We start from the raw sequence: 12,676 nt of genomic DNA, 5'->3' as shown, positions 1-12,676 counted from the left end.
TCTGGGAAAAATCGAGAAGCAAAAGTTTACTCTAAAGTATGTGTTTTTTCGGACGATTTTTTCCAAAACAACGTGCGATTTTGTTTATATTTTTGACATGACATGTCTCATTTGTCCTGAAAAATCTAGATTGTAATTTATTCTTGGAGGTGAGATTTTTCGAACGATTTTCTCAAGAACGACTCGTGTGATTTTGTTTATTTGATAAATATTTCATAAATTACCAGACAGTATGCCATAACTCATTTGTCCAGAAATAAAAAGATCGACGAGGGGTGGTTCTTCTTAGGGTATTTTTTTTTCAGACAATCTTCTCGGGAAAAAAAAGCAGTTGATTTTGTTCATATTTTATAAATAAGTATTTCATTAACCTGACAATGTAGCATAACACACTTCTCTTGAAAAATGCACAAGGGGTAGCTTATTCTTGGAGGTGAGTTTTTTTTTGGACGATAAATTCTGAAAAACGACTCTTGCGATTTTGTTTATATTTTATAAATTACCCTATAATATATCGTAACTCATTTGTCCTGAAAAAGTCCTCGAGAAATTTATTCTTCACGTTCGGTTTTTTGGACAATTTTCTCAAAAACTATATTGTTTTCTGAGTAATAGCGTTCATTTTCTGTCATTAATCTAGGGGGCGCGGTGGCTCAGTGGTAGAGCGTTCACCTCTGGTGCTTGGGGTCCGGGTTCGATCCCAGCTCCCACCAAGTGAACTTTGTGGTGGACAATCTTCTCGTGGATTTTCTCGGGGTTCTCCCGTTTCCTCCCACTTTATTCATTCCACCATTTCACTCATCTCTCATCATCACCGTCTCCTTTAGCCTAGCCGGCATAACCGTGGGACGTAAAACTCAAAGATTTCATTTCATTTCTGTCATTAAACTCCATTTGATTTCCTCATTTTTTATTTGTAATTCTCATAATTAAACCTAGGTGATTAAATTAATTCGTCTAGCTTGATTTAATTTTTGTATTGACAAACTTTCTTAAAACAGTAAATATCAACGTTTCTAAACGTCAAAGCAATGAATGTCTCGTATAATGCAGTGTGGATCATGAGAATCATACTTGGGAGAGTATTTTCTTTGCTCCTTTCATGAAACGACGGTTTGCTGAATGTTTAAGCCATGTATTTTCTGAATTATCGTTCTCTCCTACGTACCTGCTTCTTGATCCATGGTCACGGCCATTTAGGGCTTGTACGAACGTTTGAAAGTAACTCTTTGAAATTTGCATTAAAACAAAAAATCTGTCTTACTTTACAATACTAATAGATGTTCTAATTTAGCACCAGTGGCGGCTGATGTTAGTGTTGTAGCGTTGCGCAATGACCAAAGTATTTCAAGAAAAAAATAGCAATAGTACTACAGAATAGAAAAAATACTTTCTAATACTCTTATACATACTTTAAATAACATATCTTTTACTTCTATAATTGTAAAATCCATTAATTCGTTTTAAAAAGCCAGTACAATCCGTCAAAGAGTCTCTAATTTAAATTGTGTTGTAGCGAACATACGACGACCAGATTTCTACAGCGCAGTAATTGGAGCGAATGTTAAGTCCCCTTTCCCCTATTTCAGAAGTTAAAGGCTCTGATCGTTGCGGCACGGTTTCTAGCGAACGAGAAGATTTTTCGCGCTAAATAAGATTACTGAATTTAATTTCACTCTCAATTACCAAATGGAATTTATATTTATGCATTCATATTTTTAAATTACGGAACTATACTGAAGCAAACCAATACAGTGTAATGACAATTAAAAAAAAAAAAAAATGATTGCAGAATTACAAAGAAAGAAAGAAAAATATGTAGTAGAATAGAAAACAAATGAAAGCAAACACGTATTTACAAGTTAATTCTTCGCTTATATAGATAATAAAGGTTTCTTGTACAGTAATTTGTGAACCAAATATTAATAAGTAAATATATAGAATCCCCCCTCTGTGGGTAGTATTTTAGTATATACATATTTCTCTTACAAAATAAATATAATTTATATTGGTAATTTCCAACATAAAATTGTATGATGGAAACACCACATTGAATTTGGGACCAGTTAGCAATGCTCAGGGACACAGCCTGGTGGAGTCCACCAGGTCCGGACCTCCCGAAAATTTCGAAACTCGACTAACATTTGTAGGCTTTCTTAACGAACTATACTTGTTTAACAGAGAAATGATTGATGTAGGTTCAATATTTTATTTTACTCCTCATCCTGTACTCTTTCTTTTCTTATAAAAATAATCTATATATTTTTTTATAAAAATATACGTGACACTAATTAAAAGTTAGTTGCCGTCTTTCAGAATAAAACAGGTTCGATATTACATAGACCTATTGGACCCTCTCAAATATTTTGGATCCCTCCCAGCAATCATTTCTGGGTATAGAGCAGGCAATCAGGCCCGACGAGAGGGTGGGGGAGGCGGGGCGTTTTTTCTCGGGGCTCGGCGAATACAGAAAGCGTTATAACTTTTTTTTTTTGTGTGTGTGTTAAAGAGAAAATTGCTACAAATATTTTTCGCATTAAAGAAAAGTTTACCTTTATATCGTTTAATGTTTATTTATTATGTTTGATTGTTAGGTTGTTTATTAGTTCTTGATTCTTTTGCTGTGTGTGTGCACAAAATGCAGAAAAAGATACTTTAAATCACTTCCTCTATCAAAATAAAATATTTTCCTTTTGAGAAGAAAGAGGAAGCAGTATCACAGGATACAACAGAAATGCCGCTTACAAAATGCAAACGATATCATTAATGAAGTGGTTTATCTACAAGAGATTCAATCTGCCAACTTCAGTGCTATTTTGAGACCATTTCAGTTGCTCAACACAATTCTTGACCAAAAGCTAGTCAACGTTTTCCCGAATGTTACTACTGCTCTTTGTATTTTTTGTACTCTGCAAGTGTCTGTGGCGGAGTGTGAAAGATCATTTAGTGCACTTGCATGAGTAAAGAGTGTCCTTCGATCATCGATGACTCAAAGATTATCCGACTTGGGAACTCTTATAACGGAGTCTACTTTAGCCCTTCAGCTAAACTTTATAATATCATGGATACATTTGCTAGCAGGAGAGCAAGAAAGGTGGTTTGTAAATTATGAAGTATAGCTCTAGCAATGTAATTAATATATGTATTTATTGTATATACTGTAATTAGTATAATGTAACTAATAGATAATTATGAGATATAGTTTGCCAGTTTTTATACCGGGCCCGATGATAACCCCGGGACCCGAGTTGGCTCTCGACGGGCCTGGTGACAATGCTGTTTGTTTTGACGTTCTCTGACTTTCAGCTTTTGTTACATGCTGATCCTACATCTGACGGGTTTCAAAGTTTGCTTTCCAGAACGTATGGCATTGATAAGCATTGTTTCGCCTCATGTGGAAGTATATTGTGTTCATCTTGCATTACATATAACCAAGATGGTGCTTTGGAATGTAGTGTTTCTCTTACGCATGTGTGTGTGGGGGTGTATATGTGACATTCGCAATTTATATACCTCTTTTGTATCAGCTGTTTTGGCTTTTGTATCAGCTTTTCTTTTTTTAATCAGCTGTTTGGTTTTTAGTTATTAGATGTGCTTGCTTTGTGTGTGCTCTAATTCTGTAAACAACCTACAAGTTCTGAATGAATTCTATACCATGATTTCTGTAAATAACATACAAAAAAGCAATTTGCCCAACTCTCCACTGGGGACAAACTTGCAATTAATGCTTAGAGAAAACAAGCAAAGGGCAATTCAGGAGAGTGTTCGAAAAAAATCCAGTTTAAATTCACAGGAGATCTTATGGCAGCAATGTTGTTTGCCTCAGATATATTTCCACAATATCTTTTAAATTTTCCTAGATAAACTGTGAATAAAGTGTGTTCAGTTTACATTTTTCATAAGACTAATCTGTGGCGAACTGTCTTCAGTCTAACCTATAGAGGAATGTGGATCACTGTCAGGGACTGGGTTTGCTAGAATGAATTGTTCGCAATAATCTAGAAAAATTATTTAGTGAATATATAAAGCTTCCTATGACTAAGCAAAAGGAGATAGCCATTTTTCCACATCGAAAAGAATTGACACTTTTAAGGAATTGAATGTCCCAAGAAAGGTTATCACCACTGGTTATGGTTTCCATCGAAAAAGACCTGAAGTGAGAATACCAGAGTTCAACCAACATGTATCAAAGAGAAGAGAATGGACTTACTAATTAAATAAGGTGACTAATCGAATAAAATGTTCTGCATTATTTTTTATTTTTTAAGACAGAATGTTATTTAATTTCACATGTCACATAGCATTTGCATCTAAAGTTATGCTGATTAGTCAATAAGTCTAGTTTATATCTTCTGTCTCCGATCGTTCGTACTGCAACACCCGAAACTACAATCCATCGGCCGCCACTGTTTAGCACCCTTGTTGAGGTTATATGAAAGGTGGGCGTACAGTTCAAATGAGATACCAGAGGTCCCACAGAACTGGAAAATCAAGGAATGTCAGGGAATTTGATTTTAGGAAAAGTCAGGGAACTTACTGAAAATTTGTTAAATGGCAAGGAAACCGAGTAGTCGTTTTCGATAATGAAGGCAACTTTGAAGTATTAGGGTTATTTAGGATTTAGAGATCATGCAATACAGCAATATAGAATAACAGATTATAGTTGCATTGCGTTATATCAAGGTGTGTTCCATGATTTGTGGTTAGTTTTTGAACTCTGAAATCAGTTGAGCTGTAGCATCGTGAATCTCTAACGTAGAGAGTGTGGCGTTTCGCACTTTCTGAATTGAGATACGTACGTCGTTTTAAACGATACAAAAAAAATCGACCCGTTTACACACACACACACAGGGCCGGATTCAGGATTTTCTAACGGGGGTGCACCAATAAATACCAGTACATTTGAATCAAATTCAATTGTAAATGTCTATAGACATCTGTGGTTTGTATGAGTAATTGACTTAAATTATTATTATTTTTGCAAAGCTCCGCTTTCTTTTAAGCCCGAAACGGAAACAACATTAAATTTTCCGAAAGTATTGCTATTTTCACTGCTAGCTTCTCACTTTAGATAGTGTATATTCACAACGGAGGGGGTGCACGTGCTCCGGTGCACCCCGTCCTAAATCCAGCCCTGCACACACACACACACATATATATATATATTTGGTCTAGGAATTAATTCGTGCGGTTGGTACGCACACATTGAAGCTGTAGTACAAACACAAAATACATAAATACCTTAAGAAAAATATTGTCCATCGCTAGCCACCACTTTCGCCCATCTGTCAGGCAATGTACGGATTCCGTGGCGAAAGAAGTCCTCATCCTTGGAAGCGATCCAGTCAGAGACCCATGTTTCGATATCTTCTGAAGAAGTAAACCGCTGTCCAATCAAATCGTTGTTCATGCAATCGAACAAGTAGTAGTCCGAAGGAGCAACGTCTGGTGAATACGGCGGGTGGGGTAAAACTTCCCATCCGACATTTTCTAAATAGGTTTTGACCAGTTTTGCGACATGTGGGCGAGCGTTATCATGTTGAACAATAAGTTTATCATGTCTGTTCTCCCATTCTGGTCGTGTTCTGGCCAGAGCTTGCTTCAAACGCATTAATTGTCGTCGATAACGTTCTCCATTCATAGTTTCACCCGGTTGCAGCAGCTCATAGTACACCACACCTTTCATATCCCACCATATGCACAGCATAACCTTTGCACAGTGAATATCTCGTTTTGGTTGTGATGGACCTGGTTCACCTGGTTTCACCCAGGCCTTTTTTCGTTTAGGGTTCTCGTAATGGATCCACTTCTCATCACCCGTAATAATTCGATGCAGAAACCCCTTTCTGCTCTGTCGTTGAAGCAGCAATTCGCAAATGGTTTTTCGTCTTTCAACGTCTCTGTCTTTCAATTCATGTGGAACCCAATGTGACATCTTTTGAATCATTCCCATGGCTTTCAAGCGTTTGGAGACTGTTGTTTGATCAACGCCTAATGCTGCTGCAAGTTGTTCCTGCGTTTGACACGAATCTTGCTCGAGCAATGCTGTCAATTCTTCGTCTTGAAATTTTTTTGGCTGTCCAGCTCGCTCTTGGTCTGCCAAGCCGAAATCACCACTTCTAAACCGTGCAAACCACTTCTGACACGTTCGCTCAGCTAGAGCATGGTCACCATACACTTCCACCAAAATACGATGACTTCCAGTCGCACTTTTCTGCATGTTAAAGTAATGCAGCAGGACACCCCGCAAAAACACTTTATCAGGCACAAATTGCGCCATGTTCACTTAACTACAAACTGGTGTTGTTGACGCTTTAATCCACTTCCCTATACTACGAACGATACGCGATGACAGGGGTTTGCAACACATGTGTGGATACACGGAACTGTGGGACGCTCCGTTCGTTGCGCCATCTCTTGTCCACCCGCACGAATTAATTCCTAGACCAAATAATATAAAATATATTGTGCATACGTTCGAACATAACTCTTCGACACAGGTGAACCGATTTTATTATTTATTTATTTTATTTTATTATTATTATTTTATTTGTTTGTTTGAAAGAGTTCTTCCGGTTGTTTCATATAAATTTCATGAGGATATAACTAATCCTCGGAGCTAGACCATGAAACATCTTAATTGCTGACCGTATTTGTACTAGAATTGTGTGTATGATCACCAGAAGCGGCGTTAGGCATAGGCTAAGTAGGCAACCGCCTAGGGCCCCGCATCGACACTTGTAAGAAAAAAATGCCCTTATTCTTATTCTTAAAGGAAGATGTGCTAAAGCCCTCTTTAAAATTTCTCAGAAATAACCTGACTTGCCGAACGTGCTGATATTGAAATTGCTCGTTTAGGGAAATGTCTAAATTTAGTTTTTTTTTTTTTTTTTTTTTTTTTTTTTTTTTTTTTTTTTTTGTAAAGTTGACAACATTGTATCACAATGTCAAGGTGAGTATGCGAGCGATTCGCCGCTTCTTGACCAATGTAAGTGATCATTGAAAGTTGGCGGTGTTGAACTTTCGTGAAGAAAAACAGTTATATGGTCACAATTCCTGTATTAATAATGTGTGTTACATTGCATAATTAACTTATAAGTTAAACTATAAATAAGTATTACATAGTTTCTTCGTTGAGAGTTTCTTCTGATTGGCAATTACGTAAGTGCCCCATTTTAAATATACGAAGGTAACGTAATCGAAAAATTATAAATAAATATTAATATCAACTCATTGATATGTTGTAGTTTGTATTCAGTTATGATATAATGACGTGTTTTCAGTGGTGATAATATTAAAAATGCCATGACACATAGCGGAAAATAAGATAGGAGTCTATATTAATTTATTACAGCAACGGATAGGCAGTTTTGTTAAAAATGACATATGAAAATAATAAGTCAGTGTTATGTTTATATTCATTGTTGATGAGTTATATCTACTGAAGTAGTAATATTGTCAAGTCATAATGATTATTGACACTAAGAAAGCATTTTATCAGTAATACATCCTAAAAATGAAAAATATAGTCATTTTTACATGCACATTATTTCAAGAAATGTTTCCTTGGGGCCGTCCGTATATTGCGTAACGCGGCAAGGGGAGAGGGGTTCAGGTATTTGTTACAAATGGGGGAGGATGGGGTTTTTACCTCCGTTACGTAACGCATATAGTATACTATTTTGTTTAGCTACAATTTTGATTTGAAAAGAGTTTGAAAATGCTAAATGCTTATCTGCATCGTGGATTACCGTGTGTATAATAGAGCGAAAAGGGAGATGGTGTATTTACCTTTGTGTTGGGGGATGGAATAGCCTACTGCAGAAGCGAAACATAGACTGTTTACTTACAGTGTGTTGCACGTTTATAGTAGTGATAAGAGGGATTGTGTTAGTGAAGCGCGCAGTTTTTGTTGAAAGCTCTGAAGTACAGCATAATTTTATGCTGAAAAGTTTGTGCTTTCTTTTTTCTTCCTTTCCATAAAGTATTCGACAGAGAGCAGTGGCATATCGTGGTGATCTGCATTCGGATAAATTCGAGACGAGTTTGGAGGCGATAATCCACACTAAGATTTATATTCCATTTTCAGACGTATGACCCCGATAATAGGTAAGTAATCCACACGTTCTTGCCCTCCTTCTCCTACACATTGAGTTGCACCTGTTTCCCAGCTCCTTAAACATTCTTCATGACAATTTCTATTCTATTTCATATTAAAGGCATATAACCTTAATATGTACAGATAGACTTTTCGTTTCCTTCTGAAGAAAAATCCACAGTTTCCTAGACATCTATTCACGTGAACTTTTCTCGACTTCAAGATAGTATGCTTCCTTACTTCTTACCTACTTTTCTAATCGATATTTCCTAATTTCTTTAAAGTTCTCATTCCATAATGGAAGATCTTGCGTAGCTTCGTTTTTTTTTTAGGTTAAGGTCATGTGTCAATATAGGCCTAAACTTTATTTACAGAACAACGTAAAAATTATGAACATGTTAAAAGAATTTAAAGAATATTAAAGAAATTAAAAATATGTTTCAGGGTTATGCTGACAGCACACAAGATGAAAACTGAAAATGAAGCACTAAGTATAGTTCAACTTTCACAGACTTCACGTCTTGGCCCTTGGAGATAATCCAGCACGTGCAGCGTGACTCCAGAGGAAACAAAGCTGACAACGCAACCAACCTTCTTCAGCTTTGGACATACTGTAAAGTTCGTCACAGCAGATCCGTGGCGCATCGTTATCATCTTCAGTATCCTTGACTAAGGCACTAGATTCTTGTCGTCTTCATCACTAAGATCAATAAAGATCCTATGTTTCATAGTTCTTTTTGATCTTCTTTGTGCTGCAGGTCTAATTTTAGATTCGCTCTTTGTCTTCAGAAGTTCCATGAGATATGGACTACATGGGAGGAGTTGGCTTTCTTTACGCGTAGACCTCTTTGATTTCTATGTTCGCGTTTTCTTTGTAGCTCGTGGCACTGGAGGAATGTGCTCAAAGAAGGTTTTAGGGGAAACTGCTACAGAAACCTCTGAAACTCTTTCCTGCTCAGCTGTAGATGGACCTGGTTCTGAAGGGGAAATATCCTCAATGGAAGTTGTGTTTTTATCTTGCCGGTCTGTGACTTGTTCACACTTTGCATTCGAATCCGCACTCGGTTCATTTACTTCCACTGGCTCAGGGCAATTTGTAGTAGTAGCTGGTAGATACAAATGGTCTGGAAAAATATCTTGGTTGAAAGGAGATATGCTAGTTGCTTTGAATCTATTAAGGACATTGAGCGTTGTTGCAGATTTCAAATAAGCATTCGAAAACAATTTGGCGACTTTACTACACTCACAGTTCTTCCCAGATTTGTTTTCAACCACCTTTCCACCTCTTGATTTTAATATGTGGCAAATGTATTTGAAGAAAACTGCTTTAAACACTTCAGAACTTCGGCAGATTAAAGCAGGGCAAAATGGCATAGTGCAGTATTTACTGTGCCATCTTGCTCTGATGCGCAGGGAAAACAAAAACAGGTAGCTGCACATTATGTAAAAGCTAAACCTTGAAGTTTCTACGCTTAACCTACCTTTAATTGAGTGTACTTTACAATTGATATGTTTAAATTATGTCTGTTTTTCCCCGTGTTGTAAAATAATTCAACATCAAAAACAGAAGAAAATAAAAGTTTTACCTACCAAAATCACTTTTTCACTGATAACACCTACTGCGTTTTACCTATACACACACCATTTTTGCTCACTAGTGTTGCTTGATCAAACTCTCATTTAAACCATTTACTGCCTGTTTCTAATCAAATACTTTTCAAAAATAGCCACTATGCCATTTTACCCGGATATGCCATTTTGGACCGGTCTCCCCTACAACATTGTCTTCCAGCAATAATTTCTAAATTGATAACCTAATAATGGAATTGTGTTGCCTTCCTTTTCCAACAGAAAAAAATGTCCTCAAAAGATCGCGACAAAGGTAAGAAGCATGAATCTGGCAGTGCTAAAAGGAAAAAAAGCAGCAAAGAGAAAGGAGGAGAAAGATAACTTAAAAGGCTCAATGGAAAAATTCTTAAAAATTAAACCCAAACAGCAGATGGATGTTGAGTCTGAAGTTCAAGTTCAGAGCCATCTCGAAGTCGTGTCTGAGCCAGATGATGATGAATTAATCAGATAAATGAAATTGAAAATAAAGTTCAACAAGTTACTGAAGAAAATATATCTAACACCTCGGATCCTGTTCAAATCAGCTTAGTTACAGAAAGTGATCCCGGCTCTTGGCCAGAGTTTATATGAGATGTAGAAAGGGCTGAACTTGTTCCTAAAGGCCCAGTTCGTATTCAGAGGGAGGATTTTCCAAAAAATGAGGATGGTCGGCATTTTAGTTCATTTCATTACAGTCGTTTGATGCGTAATGGAGAAAAACAAGACCGTCGATAGTTGATTTACTAAGAGTCAAAAGACGCTGTTTTCTGTTTTTCTTGTCGACTATTTAAGCCCAGAACTACAGCGATGAGTTCAAATGAAGGATGTTCTGACTGGAAAAATCTTAGTAAAATTATTAGAAATCATGAGTCTAGTTCATCTCATATAGACTGTGTTCTTAAGTGTTGGGAATTAGAAAAGAGGTTAAGATTAGGTGAAACAGTTGATTCTTTATCTAAATCGCAACTGGAAGCAGAAAAGAAACGTTGGAGCGATATTCTAGAGAGACTAATGCGCATAAGTCAGTATCTGGCGACGCATAATATGGCATTCAGAGGACATGAAGAACATTTGAGTGCAAACAGGAGTGGTGATTTTCTCGACTTAGTTAAATTAGTTCCAGAATTTGATCCTATTCTACGAGAACATCTAAGCAATGTAATTAACAAAAGTGTGAAAGATCATTACCTTAGTAAAGATATCTAAAATGAAATAATAGATCTACTAGCTAAACAGACAAAAAATAAAATAATCGAAAATGTCAATAAAAAAATATTTTTCTATCATTTTAGATTGTACGAGGGACATATCTCGAATTGAACAAATGTCTGTTATATTAAGATACGCAAACAGAACAACGGGAGACATTGAAGAACACTTTATCGGATTTCTAGCAGTCGAGAAAACTACTGCAGCAGAACTCACAGACGTCATTGTAAGAGAAATAGAACGTTGTGGCTTATCAATCGATAATTGTCGAGGGCAGGGATATGACAATGGTGCCAATATGAAGGGTGAAAAAAATGGTGTTAAAAGTAGGATTCAAACCTTGAACCCTCTAGCTTTCTTCGTACCTTGCGGTGCTCACAGCTGGAATTTAATACTTGCAGATACTGCAGCTTCTTGCATTGGAGCCAAATTATTCTTTGGTATTTTAGAGAGACTTTTTACTTTGTTCTCTGGTTCAAGCGCCAGATGGAAATTTCCGAAAGCCAAGGTCGAATTAACTCTGAAACTTTTGTGTGAAACTATGTGGGAGTGCAGAGTGGAAAGTGTGAAAGCAGTGAGATACCAACTAAAAGAAGTTTGTGAGGCTTTAGTAAGTTTAAGTGATAACTCAAGTGACTGTTTTGTGACAAATGAATGTCAGTCTCTCGTCAAGGAAATAAGGTCTTATGAATTCATTGTTTCTCTTATTATTTGGTATGACATTTTGGTACAGATTAACACTATCAGTAAAGCTTGGCAAAGAGTAGATTCCCAGATAGATGTTGCTTTAAAGTATGTGATTGGTTTTCAACAGTGGCTGCAGATGTACAGAGATCAAGGTTTTCAGTCAGTTCAGGTCACAGCAAGTGAATTAGCGAGTGGTATTGGCATCGAGTCAAAATTCAAAGAAGTTGTTATACATAAAAAGAAAAGGATGTTCACATACGAAGCGCAGGATGAGGTAATACAGTCAAATGAAGACAAATTCAAAATTGAATATTTCTATGTTGTTATTGATATTTTGGCACAAAGTTGTGAACCTCGATTTCAAGCGCTAAGGAAGTTGCTTCTCTAAAAAGTCTGACAGAAGAGGAACTGCTGGCTAGTTGTAAAGATCTTCAGATCGCTCTCTCAACGCACGATATGTCAGATGTGGATGGTATTGAACTATTTGAAGAACTGAAAATGCTCAGTCGTGTTTTCAATGGTGGTAATATTAAAAATGCCATGAAATACATAACGGAAAATAAGTTAGAAGAAGTGTATCCTAATTTAGAAGTGACTTTGCGGGTTATTCTGATTCTCCCTGTGTCTGTAGCATCAGCAGAAAGAAGTTTTTCGCGTTTGAAACTGATTAAAACATACTTGCGGCCGACAATGAGTCAGGACAGACTTTCTTCATTAGCTATATTATCTATCGAAAACGACATATCTAGCCATATTTATATGACAGAAGCGATCCAGGTATTCAGGAGCAGGAAATTTCGTAAAGTTCCCATTTAGATAAGTTTAGCAATTTTTAAATATCCTTTATGAATCTAATTTGAAGAATCTCTTTGTAGACAGAATCAAAGATGTTCTCCCAACTAAAATATATATATATATATATCGAACAATTATGATAACGAGCACTATGAGGTGAAGCTAACACAACCAAATGATGATGCTTGAATGAATGGAAACTGATCTAATTTTGTTGAAATTACGAAGTGTAAATATTTCTTCGTAATTATTGTGCATATATAATCTTTTATTCTGGAT

The 12,676-nt window shown here is 36.5% G+C and overlaps 2 protein-coding genes across 2 annotated transcripts; both read left to right on the top strand.

Annotated features, from left to right (window-relative positions):
• Positions 1-10,513: 10,513 nt before the first annotated feature.
• On the top strand, positions 10,514-10,912 carry LOC145666127 (uncharacterized). The gene has a single exon (XM_081733211.1). The coding sequence runs from the start codon at positions 10,514-10,516 to the stop codon at positions 10,910-10,912; it is 399 nt and encodes a 132-aa protein (XP_081589337.1).
• Positions 10,913-11,030: 118 nt separating this feature from the next.
• LOC145666126 (zinc finger MYM-type protein 1-like) lies at positions 11,031-11,990 on the top strand. The gene has a single exon (XM_081733210.1). It carries the CDS (start codon positions 11,031-11,033, stop codon positions 11,988-11,990), a length of 960 nt encoding a protein of 319 aa, XP_081589336.1.
• Positions 11,991-12,676: the final 686 nt, after the last annotated feature.

Source organism: Thermobia domestica, chromosome 12 (genome assembly GCF_964235325.1).
Source record: "Thermobia domestica chromosome 12, izTheDome1.hap1.1, whole genome shotgun sequence".
Taxonomy (NCBI): domain Eukaryota; kingdom Metazoa; phylum Arthropoda; class Insecta; order Zygentoma; family Lepismatidae; genus Thermobia; species Thermobia domestica.
The sequence above is the reverse complement of the archived record's forward strand: the minus strand, read 5'-3'. Positions and strand labels throughout refer to the sequence as shown.

What these genes read in the sequence shown, in the direction of transcription:
- LOC145666127 (XM_081733211.1), top strand. Translation starts at nt 10,514, where the DNA reads ATGAGTTCAAATGAAGGATGTTCTGACTGGAAAAATCTTAGTAAAATT.
- LOC145666126 (XM_081733210.1), top strand. Translation starts at nt 11,031, where the DNA reads ATGTCTGTTATATTAAGATACGCAAACAGAACAACGGGAGACATTGAA.